The sequence below is a fragment of the Melanotaenia boesemani genome, chromosome 23, assembly GCF_017639745.1.
Source record: "Melanotaenia boesemani isolate fMelBoe1 chromosome 23, fMelBoe1.pri, whole genome shotgun sequence".
Taxonomy (NCBI): Eukaryota; Metazoa; Chordata; class Actinopteri; order Atheriniformes; family Melanotaeniidae; genus Melanotaenia; species Melanotaenia boesemani.
Genome location: NC_055704.1, coordinates 21,736,992 through 21,761,202, shown reverse-complemented (window position 1 = coordinate 21,761,202; position 24,211 = coordinate 21,736,992). Strand labels below are relative to the sequence as shown.

Below are 24,211 nucleotides of genomic sequence, written 5' to 3'. Positions count from 1 at the left end.
TTTATGTATTATATATTATTTTTTATGTCATTACCTTCAAAGCTGCGTTTATTTTGAATAAGTCTGGGACATTTGTTCTCTGATGGCAGTCTCTCAGTCCATGGTGGCTAAAGTTTGAGCTTTCCAGTTCCTTTCAGTTTGTAGCAAAAATGGGTCTTGGGGGGGTCCTGATTGATCTGGTGCACACGTCAGCCCCTTGGACTTTAGTATTGCATTGTGAAATGTCAATCCAGTGAAAACACAAAACAGAAAACTTCATAATGCGAAACTCTCTAACAGCAAGTGATGTAAGGCTTTTAGGATAAACAAACAGCTGTTTTTAAGTCATTCCACAAATTCTCAGTTGGTTTGAGGTCTGGACTTTGAGTAGGTTTTTCCAACACCTTTAAACATCAGCTGCTTTAATCACTCGACTCTTGCTTTAAGCAGTTTGGGGTCATTGTCTTCTGTCTTAGTTTCAAGTTTCTGAAAGACTGAACAGGTTTTCTCAAGTATTTTCCAGCATTTAGCAAGCATCCATCATTCCCTCAATTCTGACCAGTGTCTCTGTCCCTGCGGATCAAAACCTCCCTACAGCATGATGCTGCCACCACCGTGCTTCTCTATGGGGGTGATGTTCTTAAGTTCTTAAGGGGAGTAAAAAAGTATTTTCTAGAATTAGACTGAGTGAGAAAGACAGCTATAAAAGAAGTGATGGAAACCTCAACAAAAGCCCAATATTACAGTGATGTTCTTGGCTAATGAGTTGTGCAAACTTCAGACCAGAACTGAAAGTTAATTAATTTAATTATTTTTGTATTAGCCTGTAACAGTTCATTTGTTTTAGGATGCATTAAGATATGTTGTTGTTGTGGACAATAATATCATATTATGGTAATGTTTTTATATGTACTTGTTTAGAAAGCACTCATGTCTTGACAGCTTTATAGCTGTATTCCAGGTGTAAAAGTTACAGGTTGTCTTCTCTCGCTCCTAACAGAGTTGTAATTAGACTCTCCTCTGTAGTGAGATCAATGGAAGTTCTGAGTGCAGTCAAACATGATGGATATTATTTCCTCACAGTCTGGACAGTCGGTGACAGCAGCCTATGTCTCTGAGGATGTACTCTGTAGTAAAAAAAAGTTAGCTGTCAATCATCACCTCTGTTTGCTCTAGTGCTTCCTCTGAAGTCACAACAAACCTTCTGTCACCATCATTATCAGTTCTTTTGACTGAGCTAAAAAAAAACAATTAACTGCAAAAACTCTATAGTTTAGTTTAAATATTAATTATTTAACTTTTAATATATAACATCGTTAGACTGACATCTCCTTTCAGATCAATAAAACTGATGGAGTGGAGTTTAAATACTATGGGGTTCTTTAAAATCATAATAATAAAAAAAAGGTATTTTTAACACTTCTTTGCCTTTAGGTATTCCAACAAGACTTGCCATGACTAACACATCATGTTAGAGGAAAACAGATGATAGAACGATAATCACAGTAAATGCTGTAAATACATGGGAGCTTTGCTTCAGGATTTTTATTTTTATTTTAAATTTTTTCATAACAAAATGAAAAGGGCTTTGCATATTGATGCTACTCCTGTTTTCTCCTAGTGTTTAATCTGATTAAAGTGTAACAAGGTTTTTGTGGCCTGCTGTTACCACATGTTACCAGGTAATAATAGACTCTGACAATAGGGATTATCCCATCAAACTAATACGGAGGGAGAGTAATCTTGATGTTCTCAGACACTTCCCCCTCCCCTCCATCGCTTCAGTGTCGCAGCATATACACCGCACGCCGCTTCTGCCTTCAGAGCACGTTTTGGCTCGGTCGCTGGCTGGCATCTTTACTTTCATGCTTAATTACCTGCCAAGATAGATTGCCGAGGACATGGAGTCATACGCGTATGTCGGCCCTGACGTGAATACAGTATATGTAGGCAGGATGGTATCATGCTGTGATTTTATGGAGGAGATGTGTATGTGTGTGTTTTGGTAATATGAGGGATGTTCCCTGTGAAGTCAACCAGGGGATTCCACCTCAGTTTCTTACCAATTTAGCTGTAAGGTCAACACTTAATTGACCTTTATTTAAACAAACCACTTTTATAGTTTTTAAATGACATATTTTGTCATGGAAACTGTCTATTTATGTGTATTTAGGGTTAACAAAGCAGGCATTTAAGGGCTTAATTTGGAACGGTTTGTAATGTATATTAAATCCTTCACCAACATGTAGAAAAGTACACAGTTATTAGATTAGGTTTAATGAGAAAATAATAAAAAGAAAATTAGTTATACCCTTATTTTCCAGCATGGCTCAAATATGGCTAGGTAGGCAAATTTTAAAGTGTTTTTATTAATTTTAAACAATTCACTGTCCAATTACTGCAGATTTTTGCAGATTTGTGTTAATTTTTACCCACCTGTCTTTGTTTTTGTTTTGTATTTTTTTTCTTTGCTTGTCAGAAAAAAAAGAAAACTGTTTGGTTAATATGCTTTTATTTAACTCCCCTTCTTTGTCTGTGCTTTTGCTTTTTTTCCCTGTCGTTCCCAGTGGATGAAGAAGCCCTGAGGAAGAAGATCACTGATGAGCTGTATAAAGGCTTGGAGCAAGAGAGGGCCAAAGCAGAGCAAGAGATGCAAGCCTGGTTAGACTCATGCACACAAACACCTACAAACATGCATAATTTTATTCTGAGAAGCGAAATTATTTTCAGTTTGTGGCCTTGCACAATAGAGTTTGTTTTTATAGGTAAATTCACGGCTTTAAATGAAATGAAAGAATGTTAGAATTGAGATTCTTAGAGTTGCATGCTAAGATTTTGAATCTATTTTCCTGGTGTTGTGTGTGTGTTTTTGTCTTGCCCTCTTTTTTTTTGTATTTGCTAGAGAATATTTTGGGAAAGAGAGGCAGTAACCATCTTGGACTTGAGCAGGAGACTTAAGTGTCATGCAGCCTCATTTACCCTCTTTACGCTCTTTTTATGTTTTTCTTTATTATTTTTTTGCGTCCTTGATCACAACAGCTGGAATCAGGGTCCAACATTAGTGGTAATGCTGTTACTGGATTTTTTTCACAAGAATCTCCACTTTCATTAATAGTCATAAAGGTCAGCACCAGTCTTTCCAGTCCCCACTGTTTCCAATTTACCTCTCTTCCGAAGTACATCAGCAGTTTTGCCTCCTTCTGTATCTGCTCTCATCTCCTTCTTTCAGTCTTTTGCAATCAATTAATCATGTCTGAGAAAGAAGGGCACTATGCCAAGATAATTTCCTGGGTGTAGAGCAGGTGATCCATTAGCCCTGCCTGATGCAGAAACACACTTCTCATGTCCGTTCTTTTGTTCACTATCCTCTTGTCCACTCTTCACCTGTCCTTTTTTCCTATATGTCCTTAAAGTAGAAGGGGTGCATGCCATAATTTGGGATAATTGTGTTTCTCCTTCTCTTTAATCGACCTCTGTGATCGCCAACGGTCTCTGCTGAATGAACAACTTTGATTCACGACTAAATGCACCTCTATGAGGAAAAATGAAACCTTTTTATATGCAGAGGGAGGCAGCTAACCTAACGATTAGCTTGTTTTTTTGAGGCTTATTCAGGATGAGCGAAATAAATGAACAGCCTTGAGAAATTGTTTGCTTATTGATTTCTGGCTATTTTATTTCATTTTATTTTTTTAGTGTAACTGCTTCCTGCCTTTGTTATTGATGTCCGTTTCTCGGGAGTAAGTGCAAATTGCACCCTCTTTCCAGTTAACAGAAATTGTGATTTACCAGCCATGTTTGTGTATGGTTGGCATAAGATGTTATAAACAGTTATCAGTTTGTCAGCAATTGTTTGTGTTCAGACTAATATTGATGTTGTGTTTTAATGTGGCTTTTTGTTTGCCTGTTTTGCAAAATCTTCCTGGACAGGCACTTTAGTGGTAATTTTTGTGTGACAATAATCTACAACCCCAATTTTCCTGAAGTTGGGACGCTGTGTAAAATGTAAATTAAAACCAGAATGCAATGATCAGCAAAATCTCACATTTTATTCCAGATTTTATTCATAATAGAAAATAAATAACATATCAGATATTGAAACTAAGACATTTTACAATTTTATTGAAAATATGAGCTCATTTTGAATTTGATGGCAGCAACACATCTGTAAAAAGTTGAAACGGGGGCAACAAAATACTGGAAAAGTAAAAAAAAAAAACAACAAACAACTGACAACTTATTAGGTAATTGGCAGCAGGTCTTTTATGCATGTACCAAGGCCGAAGGTCAAAACAAGATGCTTGTGATCTTCAGGGCTTCTGGCCACACTGCATCAAAACCAGGCATGATTCTCTACTTTAAGTCACCCCATGGGCTCAGGAGCACTTCCAGAAATCACTGTCTGTGACCACAGTTCACTGTGATATCCACAAATGCAGGTTAAAGCTCTGTTATGCAAAGAAGAAGCCATATGTGAACATGATCCATGTCTTCTCTGGACCAAAGCTCATTCAAAATTGTCTGAGGCAATGTGGAAAACTGTTGTGTGGTCAGATGGATCAAAATCTGATATTCTTTTTGTAAACCACTAATGTTGTTTCCTGTGGACTAAAGAGGAGAGGGAGCATCCAGCTTGTTATCAGAGGACTGTTGAAAAGCCTGCATCTCTGATGGGATGGGGCTGCATTAGTGCCTATGGCGTGGGTAGCTTCCACATCTGTGAAGCTCCATCAATGCTGAAAAGTACACAGAGGTTTTAGAGCAACATCTGCTCCCATACAGACAACATCTCTTTCAGGGAAGGCCTTGCAGATTTCAGCAAGACAATGTTAAACCACATCCTGCATCCATCACACCAGCACGGCTTCACAGGAGAAGAGTCCGACTGCTGAACAGGCCTGTCTGCAGTCCAGACCTTTCACCTATAGAAAACATTTGGAGCATCACTGAATAAAAAAACCCAACAACAGAGACTGTTGATCAACTGGAATCGCTTATTAAAAGAAGAGGGAGTTCCACACGTTGGTGTAACATCCCATTGTCACCTCTTTCTTTAAAGTTGTTACAGCCATCAAAGTTAAAATGAGCTAATATTTTTCATTAAAGGTAAAATGTCTATTTTAACACCAGGTATGTTTGTTCTGTTGGGAATAAAATATTGGTTTATGAGATTTGCAGATCACTGTACTATATTTGTATTTACATTTTACTCAGCGTTTCAACGTTTTGGAATAGTGGTTGCAAAAACAGGACATTTTAAGAAGTGATAGCCTTGTATTTATGTAAAAACAAAAACAATCTAATGTAAAGTTACCAGTCTAAATAATATTTAACTGAATATGACTTAAAAACAACAGGACTCTGCAATATGATAGCATACACCTATTGTTCAAGACTGTTTATCTCTCCATCAGCTAATTCAGCTCTAAGGGCACTTTATCTGGGAGATTAGCAGTGTTTATATTCCATAGAAATGGAGAGAAATTAACACAAATATGCTGATTTCCTTCCATCATTTGGACTACCAAGCTATAATTTAAAAGAGCAACTGTCCAAAATGACAGGCTTAGAAGTTTTTAAGCTGTTGAAAACAAGCAATTCACAGCAGTGGTGATCTTTGCTGTGTGGTAAGACGCCACAAGGAGAATAAACATTGTTTTGCATCATAGCTTTTGTAAAAGGTAAGACATTTGTTGTGACTTCTATTGCATCAAAGCTCAAAGCAGCACACTTGATCCCAGTGATATCTTCAAGTCTGTGCTCGGGGTGTTAGATGCAACAATGATATCTAACAGGACCAGCACAGAAACAAAATTTGTTGTTTGAGGCAATGAGGAGGTCGTACGTAACTTTAACTAATGACGTTTCAATACTGTGGTGGACTCCTAATTCAGACTGAATCAGATTAAAATCATATAAAAGGGTGATAAATTTATTTTGGTTAACTTTTTTTTAATGATTTTACCAGTAAAATATAGCTAAGATATTGGCTAAAGCATCTGGTTCAGGAGTGAGCTGATTTACTGACAAGTTTAAGTGTTTGTGGCAGTGAGTTTTATCACCATTTGACAAACTGACTGATTCTAATAAAGAATGAAAACTGTACTGAGGCTATTACCTTTAGCGTCAACTTGAATATTGAAGCTATAAACATTAATAATTTATTTGTAATTACCAAAAATTTGAATAAGAAATCAGAAATCTGACAATCTGTTCACAGGAGAAGAGTCTGGCTGAGGGGCAGGTGGACAGTACAATACAGGACGATCCAGTATTAAGTAAAATGTTAACAGTGTGCTACATTAGTCTTACATTAGTCTACATTAGTGCAGAGGTAATTAGCTTCACTTGTTAACTATTCTTGCCAAATAAATAGCTTCTAAAAATTATTTAATATGTATGAGCCCTGTTGCTGCAGATGTTTTCTGATGGCCTGCACAGCCATGGCCATCAGATAAATGTGTGACAACTTCAATGGACCTAAGTATCAGCTACTGCCTCACTGCTGAATCAATGAAGACTGCACAAACTAGAGACCCTAGTGAGGTGGGATCACACCAGCGACACAGTCATAGGCGTTACATTATTACATGGTTACTTAAACCTTTAAGAGCCTGAACTCACCTTGAAACTTGACTTTTATTGCAGACTGTGTCCTGGAGAGTCTACTCTGTGTGGAAATTGACTCCTTAAGATACAGAGTCTTGCTCAACTTTATTTGTGCGAAATCTAAACCTAGACAGCACAGTGCTTCATGAGTTATGAAATCCTGCTGTGAAACAGCCACATACTAATACAGGAAAATAAAAGAACGTGTAAACACCAGTGAGTAGTAAAAGATTTAACTATGTAGTTTTGTCTGTAGTTTAAATTTCCTCAGGGTTGATGCTGTGGTTTCAGATTGGATGTATTATTATAAGTAACTTATGTAAAGAGAAAGAAATAGTTGCATGTAGACTACAAAATAGTGACAGTGAATTCCCCTTTTGCTCTATCATACTATGTTTGGCATAGCAGCCCTAGTGTAACATTAGTTGATTAAAATAATTCCTCAATTCTATCCTGTGCAGTATTGCTGTGTACACGGTTCTGTGGAATATGAGGATTTGTGGCGTTTAGATTAGGAAGTATTTCTTCCGTTTGGCTTTAAGGCCATAAATGAACTCCACAGACTTGGCTTTGCATATTTTTGCTCTGGTAGCAGTGAAGTGAGGGTTTCTGAGTTTATTTGGGTGCAGCCTAAACTGATTTGTAGAAAAGAGCGGGTGCAGAGAGCAGATTTGCCTCTGCCGCTTCTCTGCGAGGCATCCGAGCAGAACGACACAGAAAAGGACGAGAGAGGGAAGGTGGGTTGTGGGTAAGAGAACTTTTCTACCATAGCGTCTCGTCTTCCTCAACCTAATGCATCCTTTGTCACCGTTTGTTCCAAATTGTCTTTTTCTTTTAATTTTCCAGACACTTTGCCCTCCCTGTCTTGTTTCCTCTTTACCTTTTTGTCTACTTTTTCTTATTTCCCTCTGTATTTCTGTGTTCTTCCATCTTTGTATCGAATTCCCTGCCAATGTGTGAAATGCTTGTTTGAATGCCCAGCTCTAACACTCAAAGGTTAGCTGCTGTGAAACTTTGGCCATTATTTCAGCATACTCAAGCAGACTGTGTTGGCTTGTGTGATATAATTGCATGCCAGGCTTTTGAGTGAGAACATTGACCTTCTCTCAGAGCTTCTGCCTTCCTTTCCAGTTAACCAAACTTCATAATAAATCCTTTATTGCTCTTAGATCAGACAGATTCTTGCTTAAAAATGATTAAATCTTATTGATTTTTATCTTTTATCTTAACATCACAGGAATAAGCTGTCTGAGACTTACAAAAAAGAAAGTTTGACAGTTGGATTGTTAAAAAAAAAAAAAAGCCACAAAAATTTAAGTTTCTAAATATGGCCAGGTTTGCCACTGTTCATCGTGAATCCTTTACCATTTAATTTTTATAATGCTCTGAGGTTTACCATTAAAACAATAAAATGTGTTGCAGCTTTCATCATAAAGTCATTTTAAAGCAATGCTACTGAACTTTGGCAAATTTTCACTCTCAAGTGCTCTGTAATGACGGCTAATTCGGCATCTGTCTTGCATCTTGTCTCTTCTCTAAGCTCTCTCCGGCAGTAAAAGTCAGATGTTGATTATTGTCTAATCTCTTGGTCTGTTACTTTTTTTCCTCCCTGCTTCCTCTGACAATGTCCTCTGATAATGTCCAGATTATCCATTTAAAATGGCCATTGTGTAGATATCCTGCTGCTGGTGTGTGACATGGTGCTGCAAAGCAAAACTAAGGGGCCGTCCCCACGATGCCAAATTGCAGTGAAACTGCAAAAGTATTTTAGCAAACCCCACAAAGCCAGGGATTAACCTCCATAAACCCGATCATGTCTGAAAAAAACAGGTACCAAGGTGGATAGGTTTGAAACCTCCACCGTCTGTGGTATTGTGCGGACAGCGTAACCGCACCACTAGTGGATATGGTGTCAGTGTGATGAAAGTGCACCAAACAACAACAATAACGTCTTCTGTGACAAACTGTGTTGTGGTGCTGCTCCAGACAGTCCTGGCTTGTGTACAGCTTTAGCACCAAAATGCACAGCTTGTACAACACAGTGCTGCGCAGCAGTACCATCAACAGCAGGAGCAAGCAGATACGTCATTATCTGCACATGCGCTACGTCTCGTTCTAGCTCTAGAGTGTTACTCTTTAATTATCGTAGCGCCCCACTCAGCCTTGTGGTATGTACTACACCGGTTACATGCGGATGTTGAAACCTTTCTCTGAGTTTTCGTACCTGAACTGACTTCGGTGCCGTGTGGACATAGCCTAAGTTGTCATGGTAAAAAAAATTCTAAATGAGGTTTCTAACCCCTGGGATGCTGCAGGGCATTGATAACTCCAGAAATGCACATAATAAATGTCAGTGTACCATCAAAGTGAGTCAGAAGCATAATGTTTTAAAACCATCAAGTTTTGTAGAGTTAAATGTGAGGCATTATTTTTTTCCCATTGTAGCCTGGTGGGACCAGTTCAGTAGAAATGTTGTTTTTTATTTTTATTTTTTTTGTCCTTGTCCAGTTTCCTGTAAGTTTGCTATCTGTGGAATCAATTTTAAGAAATTTCCATATTAAAAAAATATATATCTGGTGTCATAATCCTGGTGTTTTAGTGCCATAAAACCTTCTGATGCTTCACTGAATGCTAAAAATCAGGCCTCTCAGCTTGTAAGTTACCATTTAATAAAGGGCATTGCAATACTTAGTCATTATTATTGTTTTAAGGAAAAAAATAAAGAGAAAAAGTTAATTATTTTTTGCTGTTTGCGGACTTCTTATTTAAATAAATCATTCCTTTTCCCAATCCACTTTCCCCATAGTAAACACTTTATTGGAACTCTTTACGATTGAATCACAACACTTGCACGTATGTACAGTGTCTGCATGTGTTTGTGTGTGTCAGGTAGAACACACTGGTCCATAAAATATTCATAGCCAGCAGTCTGCAGCATTATTCCTAACATCAATATTGCATTGGGCCTTTAAATGCCTTTTGTTTCAAGGCACTTGGATTGAGCCTGCACTGGTATGCAGGTCTGTTAGAATCCTTCCTGCACTATTGAGACGCATCTTGTGCTGATGACAGGTAGACAACAGGAAGCACTAATGGGTGAGGAGATGAGAGTAGAGACAGGTGATGACTGATGGTGAGTTAACAGGGGAAAAGGCAGGAGGCATTCATTTAAAATGTCATTTGTTTTGATATTTGCATAAAAGTAATGATGTTTACCCCTGGAGTAGTTGCTGATGATGGCTTAATGGTTTTGACTTTTGCAGTTTTGGCTATTGCTCATCATTTTTGACCATGTGTACATTTACTTGAGCATTGGACAGTGTCTATATGTATGCATACATGTACCAAAGAGTGGCTTGGATGTAGTCAATACAAGTTATTTAGCTGTATATCTGAAAGCCAGATTTATTTCAGCATAGTTATCCTCTTTAAATTAATGACACCTAACTTCTGTTTTTCCATCTTTTCATATGAAGATTCAGACAAAACAACAGTTTCTTAGCCAAAATTATCCTTTTATTCTGTTCAGTGCTCAGCCAAAAAAAAAAAAAAAAAATCGACTTGTCCAACACAGACATAACACTTTTTCTTTGTCTTGCTAAGCTACAGTTTTTTTCCTCTCTCTAATTCAACCACTTTCTATGTGAAAGCACCCCCCCTGCCTTTCCCTCCCACTGCCAATCTTCTACAGTTGAATGAAAAATGCATCCAATATTCTAGTGACAGACAATAATGACTGGAAAGCAATAGAGGTGAAGTAGACAGATAGCATCCAGCTAGTGCTAGCAGTCTTTGCTTGGGTTAGCACTTGTGAGGAATTGAGTAAAAAACACTTTTTTTCTGCTGTGCTGTTTGTTTTCTTTGCATCATTTTTTTCCTCTTTACATGTTGTAATTTTGGTCGCTAAAACATTAAACGAGACATGTCATAAAAGGTCAAATTTGCTGCTTGTTATGAACAAGTTTCTAGGAAAATTCTTGTTTACTGTCCTTTCTCTGTCAGAGTTAAAGCAATACTCAGAGCTTCCTGAGTAAAGGTAGCTTAAGATGCATTAGCAGTGCAGGCAGGGAGGTGTGGATCGGGGGGAAATGGTGAATCTAAAAGGCTATTAGGAGGCTCCCCATGTGTCTCTGTGTGCGTGAGTCGGAGCCTGATGATGGATGGAGTGTGCTGACGTGTGCAGCCCAGTGGACTGTGAGACTGGACATGGCTGGTCTCTCTCCATCTCTTTCTCCCACTCTCTGCCTGACTCCCTCTTTGCTTCACTTCCTCAGGGCCAAACATGTCATGTTGCCACTGCTCACGCTCTTGCCGTTTTTTCTGTTCTTTCCCTCCATCTTCACGTCTCATCTCATTCCCACCCTTCTGCTCTCTGACATTTAGTTGCTTTAAGACATCAGGCACACTTTTATTACACCCACCTGTCATCTATTTAAAGCTAAAGGTGTGTAGGTGATCTGTTTGACCAGTCTGTCCATCACCATTCATCACTGACTGTATTTTGCGTATATTCATGGGTGACTGAAGAGATGAATGAGACTTTTTGTGATAGCATAAAAGATGAAAACCTATCACTTTGACAGATTAGTGTGTTTCAGCTAGGGATGTTCCGATACCATTTTTTTCTGTCCGATACCGATACCTGGGGTTGAGTTATCTGCCGATACTGGGTACCAATCTGGTACCTGAGTTATTTTATTTAGGGGTTTATTACATTTAAAATTTAAATAAATTATACAGATTACAGACTTTGATGTATGATATTGTTCTTGTTATTCACTGGCCTAGCATAGGTTAAACTATAAATCATGAAATGTATATATCAAATTAATCACAGCTTACAAATTAATTATGATTAAACAAATGCAACAAGAAAGAACAACAGGAGAGGAAGGAAGAGAAGCAGAGGAGGAGGAGGCATATTAGTACAGAACTGCAGGAAAAGTATTTTTTTCTCTTTTTTTCTTTAAATGAAGGAGTGCGAGTGTTGAACCCTCTCACTGCGAAACGTGTGGGAGATGAGGGAATATTAATTCTGTTTGAAAAAAATTAATTACATAAATTAGTTAGTGCGGTTTACGTGTTATTTTTGACAGCCTTAATATTTATTTATATGACTCCTGTTGAATTCACACATGAAAACAATGTCTGCCATAGAACATTTTAAATTATTGAGTAAATAAACTCGGATGAAATAATTTCTTTTAAAAACTATCTTGAAATTGGACTTACAGAGAATGTTTTCTACAAAGAACATGGGCTGTTAAACCAGGACGATAAATTCTAAGACATTTGTTATTGCAGTGGCTTTCTGCCTTTTTTCTGCAAATTCCTCACGTTTTTTAAAAGCATTTGCCAACGTTTGTTATTTCTGCGGTTCGTTGCGTTTTCGTAAGGCAACAAAATCGCTTGTGTTAAATTTGGCAGCATTCTTGTCGACTCTGGAAACTTCCCATATTAGGCATGTCGCAGTTTTGCTCGCAGGACTTTCTAATGAGTAATTACACCAAATTACTAACATACAGCTAATTCAAAATGTTAGCACAACAGCGACTTACATCCAGCTGCTTCTCCGCCTACCAACTCAAAACAACAGTCATGCAAGATTGCGTAACTTCCTGTGTGTGGTTGTGTTGGGCAGGAAACAAAGAATTATGATTCTGTTTCCGTGGTATCGAATGGCGTCTAGACAGGAATACTCGCCGATACTGATCTCCTTACTTTTGGAAGTATCGGTGAATATTTCCAATGCTAACATCAGTATTGGCCCAACTCTTAGTTTCAGCCGACATGAACAGAATCCCATCCAGTAGTCGTGGCTGCAGCTATACACTTGAGGATGATACTTCTAAATGGTCGTAATGAGTAGTTCATAAACCTAAGGAGGTTGTATACGAATCATTAACAGTTTTATGATTTTAAAGTAATCAAAACAAAAGACTAAATCATCTTCTTTTCTTTTACTTGTTCTTCTTTTATTTTTCTTCTTCTTCTTGTTGTTCTTCTTATTATTATTATATAACTCTTATCACTCAATCACTCTACAACATCATCCCTCTCGTCAGGTATATCCTGTCTCATTGAATCTTTCTTAGGCTGATGGTTTTTAAGATCCCCTCGTGTTACGTCCCCCTTTACGTCCAGGGGTCAAAAGGACTGTAACACAGGAATGGCCGGACCAAGGGTAAATGAAATACAATAATGTTTATTAACAAAAATGGGTTCCAAAACACAAACAACCCTTAACCGGCAAATAATACAAAATAAACAACTCAAAGTGTCCCTGTCGGGTATTTAACAATTAGTCTTAACTCTACTTAGTAACAAAACAAACAAACAAACCAAAAATGTCCCCAAAACGGGCTACACGCACACAGGCGGACTAATTAACAAACAAAATAAACACACGCTCTCAGGCGGACTTCTATCAAAACAAAACCAAACTCCTAATAAACTAAACACAAAAACCTCCTTCTTTCAGGCAGGGACGGCACTAAAGCTCAGAACACAAAAAGGTATTTATCACTAAACCAAATCGCTAACTCGCACAGAAAAGTCTCTTAAACCACACAATCCACAATCTTTCTCAAACTGGCAGGCATGTGTCCCACAATCCACAGCTGCCCCGGATGATGGTGATGACTCTGTCTTAAAGGAGGCCTCTTCTCCGGATTGGACAGCTTGTTTGGGAAATGAGTGGTAAGGCGGCCAATCAGGGATCAGGGGAGGCGGGTGCTGGGCATCCTCCACTGTCAGCGTCTCCAGCACGTCCTGCAACTCTCTCCTGGCTGGCTGATAAGCCGGCGGGCGTCACACTCCCCCCCTTAAGACATGGCTTCTTAGACATGTCAGTCTTCACCACCTGCATACACCATTCTTTTTTTTTTTTCACACAATGCAAAGTTTAAAGCACACATTTTTCACATTTCTCTAAACCCTGGAGAGGGCATCAGCAAAGAGATTCTCTACTCCCTTTTTGTGATGAATCTCAATGTTGTATTCTTGTACAATCAGTGCCCAGCGCATCAGCCGCTGATTGTGATTGTACATGCGACTCAGGAAGGTAAGCGGGTTGTGATCGGAGAATACGCGGACCGGCACAGGAGAAGATCCCACATAAACCTCGAAGTGCTGAAGCGCCAACACCAATGACAACGTCTCCTTCTCTATTGTAGAATAATGGAGCTGGTGCCGGTTGAACTTCCTCGAGTAGTAACTCACGGGATGGTCAATGCCATCAGGACCGGTCTGAAGAAGCACGGCACCCGCCCCCACAGCACTAGCATCTACATCCAACTTGAAGGGCCGGCCCAAATCCGGCGCCCTTAACACAGGAGCGTGTACTAATAACGCCTTTACACTTTCGAATGCATGTTGACATTCTGGAGTCCACTGGAATTTGCGTTTGGGACTCATCAGCGTGGTTAACGGATCAACCACTGTGGCGTAATTTCTGCAAAACGAGCGGTAATACCCGGTGACACCCAAAAACCTGCGCAACGCTTTACGAGAGTCAGGGACAGGGTAAGCTGCCATAGCTGCTATTTTTGCGGCTATCGGTCGGACCTCCCCTTGTCCCACCTGGCGACCCAAATATGTGACAGTGGCTTTCCCAAATTCACATTTAGCTAAATTCAGGGTCAAAGACGCATCTTGTAACCGTGAAAATATGTCAGTCAGCGTAGCCATATGTTCCTCCCAGGTATCCGTATGAACGACCACGTCGTCTAAATAAGCACTACAATGGGGAACATCTCCAAATAGGGTGTCAACTAAACGCTGAAAGGTGGCTGGGGCGTTGCACATACCGAACGCCATCACAGTGTCAACAGGAAAACATTCCCAGAGCGAGTTTTTGGCAATGGCCCTACACAGTCGATTATCAGTCTTTCAAACGGCTCTCCTATAGCCGGAATCGGATGCAATGGAGCTCGAGGAACTGGCTGATTAGGTTTACCTGCCACCTGACAGAGGTGACAGCTGTTTATAAATCGCACTACGTCTGCCTTCATGCCCGGCCAGAAGAAATGCTTCAAAACCTTCTGATGGGTCTTACGGATGCCTAAATGCCCCGACCATAGTTCATCATGAGCTAACTGCAAAACACGTTGCCGATACGCCTGCGGAATCACAATCTGTGTTTCTACATTCCAGTCCGCACCAGGAAGCACAACAGGACACCACCGCCTCATTAATATTCCTTCATGCACGTAAAAGGAAACAGTGTCCGCCTCAGCACTCTCAGCACTCACCACCTTGGAGTAGTACGAGCGCAGTGTGGGATCCTCCTCCTGCGCGGTCCTCAGCTGATCACGAGAGAGCGGCAACAGAGGGACAGCAGGGGAGATCAGGGCTTTCCGAGCTTTTATGTCGGGGTCCCTGCTCTCCTCCACTGGCTCTGTCACGGCTTCGTCCGTATCTGTTGGAACAAGAAAGCTGTCAGCGAGATGTATTTCATCATCACGATGGTTACGTTTCTTACGTGATCTTCTCGCTTGTGCGCGTGTTACCACACCAGTCGGTGCTTCCCCCGTTACGGCATGAATTTCCCCTGGATTGCTGATCACCTCTAGGGAAGGCATCACTTGTCCACCTGCAATGTCGTTCCCTAAAAGCAATGTCACATTAGCAACGGGAAGTTCATCACACACTGCCATGGGGAAAACTCCGGTGATTAGATCAGTACTCAAATGTACTCGGTGCACTTCACGGGGAACATAACCCATTTCCACACCTCTCAGCATAACACAATAGCCTTCGGATGAGGCTTCAGAAAACGGCAAAGCACCCGCCAAAATGAGGGCTTGTGATGCTCCAGTGTCACGCAACACCTGCACTTCTTTCTCCTCCTCACTCCTGCCATTCAGTGATATTTTTCCGGCCATTATAAATGGCTTAAAACAAGGATCTATGTGGTTACTCCCCCTTTTCACCACTGATTCAGCTTGTTTTATAAAACCAACTTCTTTCTGTACCACGGGGTTTTGTTCTTTCTTAGCCAACAGTCGACAGTTGGCTATTAAATGACCCGGCTTCTGACAGTAAAAGCATTTTCTGTCGTCAGGTTTCCTCACTTTCTCAGTTTCAGTGGTTTTTCTAAATGTGGGTTTGGTTGGAGCCGAAAACACCACTTTGTGAGTGAGCACGTATTCATCGGCTAACGTGGCCGCAGAAGTTATGTTATCCACTCGGTGCTCATTAAGGTGTACCACCAACCCTTCTGGTAAGCGGTTCTTAAACTCTTCAACCAGTATAAGTTCTCTGAGCTTTTCAAAAGTCGTCACATCACAAGACGCACACCAGCGATCGAAGAGCGTGCTCTTCTCTCGCGCATATTCTACAAAAGTTTGAGAAGATTCCTTCTTGTGGGCACGAAACTTCTGTCGGTATGCCTCCGGAACTAGCGCATACGCTTTCAGAACCGTGGCTTTCACGATATCATAATTCTGGCTGGCTGCAAGAGGGAGCGCTGCTACCACCTCCTGAGCTTTACCAGTCAACCGGCATTGTACCAATAATGGCCAGCATTCTTTCGGCCACCGCAGCGCAAGCGCAATGCGCTCAAACGCCGGAAAATAGCAGTCCACATCAGACTCACCAAACACCGGAACAAAAGGAATAAACTTTGCTATGTCATAGGGGGCCGCGGGACTCTGAGACCCTGACGGGGCAGCAGAGATCCACGGCGAGGTGGCCTTGGCCTGGGCATCCAGCTCAACCTGCCGCAAGCGCACAGCTTCTGTGGCTTCGACCTCGGAGCTCTGAGTGTGATCCATAATCTGGTCTGGTCTAGGTCTAGTGACTGTGCCGTGCCCCCAACGGGGAAGCACCAGAGCTGCTGTCGAGTGGAAGAGGCTCAAAACGGGGAAGCGTGACAGGTGTCGCAGGCCTATCACCGTCCTCGCTATCCTCCTCCATATCAACCAGATCCAGCTGAGTGCTCTGCTCAGCTTCCTCTCCACCCCCACTGGTGGAGGGAACAGCCTCATCAGGAGAATCCTCCGATTTCCCAGCAACTGCAGGCACCTGAAGCACCTGCCGTTCCACCAAGCCTGCCACCACTAATGACATTAACTCCTTTTTCCGCATTTGTTTCGGCCTTGGAATGTCGTAGTGGTCAGCTACTAAGGCTAAATCATCCTTCCGACACGCCTCCAGACAATCCAGAGTCGGTTCCACTATGAACCGATCCAGATCAAACGGAGTGCGCCGCATAGCCATATCACAAAACTACAATTAACCTTACCTGTACAATGCCAACACAACTGAGTTCAAAATTACCTACCGTGCCTGAAAAGAGCCACACAAACACGCAGCAGTAAGAGTAACCACTCTCACCACGAGGGGTACGCAAACCACGCGCCACACACACGTATCTAAATCTAATAAAGTGGTATACAACAATATATACTATAATTAGAACACTTTATTCAGTGTTCATAATTCACTCCGACCTTCACTCTGTTCTGTGTTTATTCTACCTCACTGCTGCTGCTTGATTCCTAGAAGAGGAGGGCTGTCAGGGTTTTCAGGAGGATGTTCCTTCTTATGCAATCAAGCACACTGTCACCGAGTAGGGAGTGTGTTGCTAGGCAACTATAAGATCCCAGCGACAGGGTTCAAATGGTGGTCCTGTGTCTGCAGAGGATCTGTTGCCTCTGTGTAAAGCATGACTTCACAGGATGGATCATTCTTACTTAAAGTGATAGTTAAATGGCTTATCTGTGTGATTATTTGATTTTTGATTCAGTTTAGCTGATAGCGGTTATCTGGATGTGGTCAATTTTTGTGAATTAATGTGAACGTAATGTAAAACAATAACATTTGTGTCAAATTTTAGTGCACAACAATAAGTTTCAATGCTTCTTATCACACCTTTTACCAAGGAAAGGGCATTATTGGCTTTGTTCTTAAGAGTGAGGTTATTTCCTTTTCCAGTTCTGCTGTCTCTGCGGCATTGTGGAGATATGTGGGCAGAGCACTGTTCACAAGTAGAGTATTGTGGCTAAACTGAAGCTGTTTCTCAGCACTGAGGAGAGGGAAGAGGCGGCAAAGATTCTTAAACTCAAGGTAGTGATCAGTTACCAAGAAGGGCAGGAAACTGATGCTTTGTAAGAAGATGGGCCCGGCCTTTCAGCTGGGACATGAAAAGCTATAAGAGCTAATGAGTCCTGTGCCAGCAGCCAGGAAGCTGCTTCATTTCTGCCACTATGGCTGAAACAGGAAGCTGCACTGTTGGCTGTAAAATAAATCGATTAATCTCTTTAGCCCATTTGAAGGTCATTTATTTCTTTCTGCATCAAATAATCCTCTTTGGTATTTGTTTTTCTTCATTTTACTGTACACGCAGAAGCAGTATGCCACTTATAAGCAAAATACTTCCAGTTTTTCAGATGTTCACATCACTGTGTTGATGATGAGATGATGGTTTACATGGTGGATGTTAAGGTTTGTGTAAAGAATCACCAGTCAGATGTGCCAAAAACATTTTTCCACTTGCACATCGCACACAAGATTTCAAGATATCTTTATGTTCAACTCCATTAACTAATCTGTAGAATTATCAATGTGAGGAAGTTTCCAAATGCTCACCCTCCTTTAATAACCCTGTGCATGACATCCTCTTTTCACCGTACTGATTTATTCCATCTTCACTTCGCCACAACATTGTTGAAACTTTTGTGAACCTCTTCAGTGCAATAAAGTGATTGGCTTGATATATTTCCTGGTTATGGGTCTCTTGTCATCTTTGCCTTTTAAGAAACTGACATAAAAAGTTCTGATGTCTCTGTTACTATATACTGAGTCCAATCTGTTGATACACAAGTTTATTTGGCATTTAGGTGATTGATAACTGAATTTGTGTGATATATGAATCCAACAGCAACTGTTTAAATATTTTTGATGTTACTCAGGTTTGAGGAAGAAAAGGCCCGGGCATCAGCTCAAGCTCAAACTGAGATCCAGACCCAAGTTCGGGATGAAGTGTCCCGGATCCTGTCAGTGGAGCGGTCCGCGGCCCAAGACAACCTCCAGCAAGCTATTATAAGGGAGAGGATCACCACAGAGGATGAGAAGCTCCGTGCTCAGCTATTTGTAAGTCTTCTCACTAAACTGGCAGCTACTGTGAACTTGTCTGAAGGGAAGTGTTACTTTTTTCACATCGGTTTGGTGACATCTGTGAATTGTCTGTACTTGAAAAGTCTAACCATTTGGGAGCTCGGGGTGTCTGGGTGACAAATGAAGCTTCAAGGGGATTCAAGGTGTCTTTTCAGCTGATGCATCCTAGTTTATTTCCCGTCACACCAGCTTCTCATAAGATAATGATTTCCATGTGTAAAAGAAACTTGATAAACTCCATTTAGTTGGCTGAGATGTATCAAAATTTGACTGAACATGAGGGAAACTGGACAAGTTGATATAAAATGTTTATGCATAAGCTACAGAGTCTTTGGGTGAGTTCTCCTGTATCTTGTGATGTAAGTTAAAAATAAGTAGAAAATTTCAGTCTTCCACAAAAAATGGATGTGTGCTGTCACAAGAAACTTGTCATGTTACACTTTGTTTGAGACATTTTCTGAATTCCAGGTCTTCTGGAAACTGAATTTCTGTAGATTTTTCAGGGGAATCTTTACAGTATCTGAACATGAAAGCAAAAACTACATCTTTCACAAAGTCAGCTGAGGGAGGCTACACCTACAAGAGTGGAACAGACTTTCAAAACTTGGAAAAAAAAATGGAAATTTGCCTTTGACACAGACTCATCTTAAAGGTGACTAAACACACCATCATAGCCAAGACACTTCACATCCTCAAGGATGGAAGAGGTTCAACACTGATGATTACTTTGATTAAGTAGGCTGCTCGTAGATGTCGGGAGAACAAGACTTAATTTTCTCTCAAAGCAAGTTTAAAGACTAACAATTTGGTACATCAATCAGTAGCGAGAAGGTGCATAAAGACTCTTGCACAGTACCACCAGAAATTGTTGTATGTATGTTCAAAAAGAGAGCTTTTGACATATTAGGCTCAGGGTATTGTATCTGCTTGTTGATCTTATTGTGTAAAATCTGTGTCTGTAATGTATGCTATTAGCTATCTGTACACACACTCTTTCAATAATAATTCTATTTTTTACCCAAGGTATTTAGCTGATAGGTGGATGGACATTTGTTCCACGTTATCAAATACACAGTGAAATTTTTAATCCTATGACCCTGCAAGCACAGACTGATGGAAGCAATTTCTACTTGAAGATGAGTTCCATTTCACAGTTGCACATTCCTGCTCCATCAGTCTCATGCTCAGAAGTGAACCTGTTGGCTGGTATTGGCAGGGCTTGAGTGACTTAGCAACACATTTTAAGGCTGTGCATATGCGTACATCATTATGAGCTGAAATCTCCAAGAAATGCTTTGACTTTCCCTGCCAGAGAGCTGCACACGAACGCTGCAAATTCTTTTACTATCACCAGTACTAAATCAACATTTCTGTATCTACAGTACAGGCTCAGAAGGCTTGTACATCTCATTTTAGCCGTCATGCAGTAAGTAAAGTCTCTGTAGTTCAATATTCTCTTCCAAATCTCTGCCTGTTCATCCTTTCCACAGTGATGAAAAATGTTTTCATTTTGGGCAGCTTGGGTCTTTATTTCCTGTAAATTGCCCTTGTAAATATTGTCAGATGGGTATGCCAACCACACACATGCAGTGTATTGTTTACAAAAGAAAAACACATTTTCCTTGGAGTGTGGCCGCTGTTTACAAACCTATGCTATTGATTATATAGCTCATTTCACACGCTCATCGCAGTAATAGAAAAATGAATCATTTCGTTGAGATGGAGCAGGAGAGAAGTGTTGATGTGATTCTTTGCCATAGGACAAGTGTGCAGGGAATCCTTCATTTGGAACGCTTTCAGATCGAAGTAACCAAAATAAAAAAAAAAGTGATGAAAAGGGGATGGTGAGGGGAGGGGAAGGGGAGATGATATGTGCATGATATGTGGATTTTTTTTTGTCTTAAGCATCTGTGAATAAAACTGTTTCATAATTTGTTTTTTTTTAATAACTTAACTGAATGTAGAGAAAGGGATGAGGAAAACAAGGGAATGAAGGACAGCAAAGTAACACCGGCTAAAGTGGGATGGTCTAGTTTCTTAACTGCCATGGATAGTCCTTTTCATATAATTACCTTCATCCCCATAAATGAGTTACTTTCTGATTAAAAGGGTTTTCCTCTTTTATATGCTTAAAAATACTGTTACTTGCAGCCCTGAAACTAAACTTTGGGCTATCAGCAGCCTTTGAAATTACATAAAGAAAACTTAGTCGTAAAGTATGTTATATTATTGTTCTTTTTTAATGTTTACATTGAAATGTAGTTTATGTACCCTCCTGTTTGTCTCTCCCTCTTTAAAGCAGCCATAATGCAGCTAAAGAAACATCGTCAGAGTTTTTTTTTTCTTCTTCTTCTTCTTAAAACACACACAATGTGAGTCTGTGTGATAATTTATTCCATTTGAGCATTCTTTGGAGGGCCCAAGTTTTATTAGAATCCGTCGGGTTATCAGTAGAAGCACAGCCCCGTTTGTACCACTCATGTAATTGTCAAGTCAGACGCTTCCACTCAGCCAATGTTCCTTTCAACAGGAAATGGACTTTTTGCTTTTTTTTTTTTTTTTTTTTCTCGAGGCAGCCTCTCACCCAAGACGTCTCCCACCCATTGTCATTTTACTTTGTGTTTGTCAAACTCCGAGACTGTCTGCTACCCACTGTGAACTCGTCTTTGAAGAAGCATAAAATATGTTTGTCTTTTGTGTGTGCACGTCTCCATCTCCTGCCTGTTTCTCTCTTTTTTTTTTTTTTGTGTAAGACTTCATTTCTTTTTACTCAAAGGGAAGAAAAAGCAGTAAAAGCAACTGCTCAGTTATCTAGCTTAAATTTTAAACAGACGTGCAGGTTTTTTACTCTCCTCATCTAGTGTAAACCACCTCTGCACAGGTCACCCAGCAAATTAAATTCACATTGTTAAAAAAGCACATAAGCATCAGTAATGGGAAGGTGAATCTGGTTCTGATTGCTGGGCAAAGTCAATAAAGTGATCGACTAAGAGCTCCGGGGAGAGGTTATGGCTTGCTGTACTGAGCGCATAATCTGGTGGCTAACAGAGCTTTAAGAGGTGATTTGTGTAGTCCTTTTTCGAGTCACTACTTCTCAATCTTTTATCTTTTAGGTTAATTAGATAAATCAAATCTCTCAAATAATGTTGATTCAGTAGAGAGCTAACTGACCAGACACAACATTGTGTGTCGTCTCTTGATGTTAATTTACCCTTAAATAAACAAACTGGATTTATAATAGGTTTCTATTGACTTTGAAAATTACTGAAACAAAGGAAGGGTTTTGATAAGATAAAAAAAAAAAAAAAAAGTCAGAGCTTGGATGCCATGAATTTAAATTATCCTTGCTCACATGTCCATTGCTACATAGAGGATAAACCCTCTTTCTCTGGCAGCTGGGCTTGTATTCCTCCAGTAGGGTATTGATTTGTCTCCTTCATTAAGATACAGGTCACGGTGAGTGGTAGGACCCCATACGTTCCCCCCTCTTCTTCACTCACAAAGAGAAGCTGTGAGCAGTTATGCCTTCCCACACTCACCTATAATAGCTATAACCTTCACAACCATAGCTGTGCCAATTACAGTGACATCCATTGTTGAGATTGAGCCCAAGGTGTTGGGTTACACTAAGGCCGGTTATCATTTAGGTTTTATTGATTTAAATTCTGGTTATTTTGGGTCAAATTCTGATTCCCATTCTACTCCAAAGCCAATTACTCTGTCATTCATGTTTCAGGTAAAATAAAAATTACCTTTGGTTTGAGAAGCGATGACTATTTTTTACTTTTAGTTTAGAGAATTGTGTTTTTTTTTTGTTTCTATTCATACTTTCTCAATCCAAATCACAGGGGCTTGATTAAAATTTTAGTTCAGTTGCTTTTTTCTATATTTGTTTTGTGAGGCAGGGTTTGACCTATATCAAGATAAGAGTAATAACTTGGCTGCTAGTCTTACCTGACTGTCTTGTAGAGATCTTATTGAGATGTGAGATTACTCTGAGGGAACACAATACACCTCCTGAAACAGCTCTGAGAGGTTATCGTAGCTTCCACCATGAAAGCTGATCTTGAACACAGAGTCTGTGGATGAAAAGCTAAAACTATATGAATAAAATAGTGCCAACAAAAGGCACTGAATACATTTGAAATGGAGAAAAAGTTTTAGCCTTAATTGAAACAAAAAGTAGGATTTCTCTGATCTGAACAACTATTGCCTGTTATATAAACTACTTGATTCCTTAATCTGTTTGAAAATGGACTCAGTGTGTATGATTTATAAATCAAGATCAGCTACAGCAATATACCTTTTACTCTGACTGCACCATATTGTGGCTCTAGGTTTAGTAACTAATGACATTATCACATGACAGTTTCATACTACTACTACCAACTTCTGAGACACATTTGATTATGTAGGTCATAAAATCATACTGCAGAAACTGCATGTTACAGAGGCAAAGTAAGCCTGGTCACTGAGCATAAGGATTGGTTTTACTATTGGAGAAAAGTTGCTTAAAGGTCTATCTTTAGTCCACTGCAGTGCATAAATATAATAGCTGACCTGAGTCAGTACCAAGTTCTATAGTTTTACTGATGATACATTTTTTTATATGCCCAAAGTTGTGTCCTGGCCGAGGCCCTGGCTTGTGTTCAGTCTGCATATATGTTACATTTTTATACTTGTTTTTCTTTGTATCAAATGTTGGCTAGACCTACCTTCAGTTCATCTATCATTCTTAATTTTAATCCAGAAACTACAGTAAACAATTAAGGCTATTTTCCTATTGTCCCAGTTTTGACAGAACTAATTAAGAGGCTACTCAAATCTTTAAAATGAAAGAAAATTGCCCATTAGATCCCCTTTGAAGATCTTTTTTTTTCTTTACAATTTTGCCTCTAAGAAAAGTGATCGTAATATCTATATAACTATATGATTATAAAAAGCTGTTTTATGATAAATCACAAGTGTAGCTGGTGTGCTTGATGGTGTGCACCACCCTGGTGGGAATACTTCTCTCCCAGTCATTCCCTTCCCTGTCAGGCTGACTGGCAGCAGCCAGGCAGCAAGTCTACCGGTAATTGAAACTTCACACCAGCGTAGGCAGCGGTGTTTGTTGTCATCGTCAGCAACGTTGGTTTTCTGGGGTGCTGTTGTCTGAGCGGAGCATGTTCAGCGTCAGTGGTCACATATGTTCTGCCACTCAGGAGAGTCACTGTAAAGGAAATGGGAACGCAGGAATAAACATGGGGTTGATGTTAGTTTGAAGCACAGCTGTGCAGTTTCTGCACAGACTTATATGATAGGGCAGCTTCACTGTTGTGTGTTTTCTTAATATTATTATAGAATGTAAGTATTGGTGTTGAATGAAGGGGACTTTGGTAGAAAAAAACACCTCATTTAGGTTCCAAAAGACTGCATCTTTCTTATCAAGTTGACAGCTAGATGTTGAAGAATCACTCATTAAACTTCATCTCCATAACAAACCAATTAGTACTTAATTACA

At 40.0% G+C, this 24,211-nt stretch overlaps 1 protein-coding gene across 6 annotated transcripts in view; it reads left to right on the top strand.

Annotated features, from left to right (window-relative positions):
- Window positions 1-24,211, top strand: part of chchd3a (coiled-coil-helix-coiled-coil-helix domain containing 3a) — an 82,436-nt gene that overhangs the window by 7,451 nt on the left and 50,774 nt on the right. For all 6 annotated transcript variants that reach the window (XM_041977810.1, XM_041977809.1, XM_041977808.1 and 3 more), the window contains 2 exons: window positions 2,547-2,640; window positions 18,504-18,684. In XM_041977810.1, the coding sequence (XP_041833744.1) occupies window positions 2,547-2,640; window positions 18,504-18,684 (275 nt within the window). The remainder of the gene's footprint in view (window positions 1-2,546; window positions 2,641-18,503; window positions 18,685-24,211) is intronic.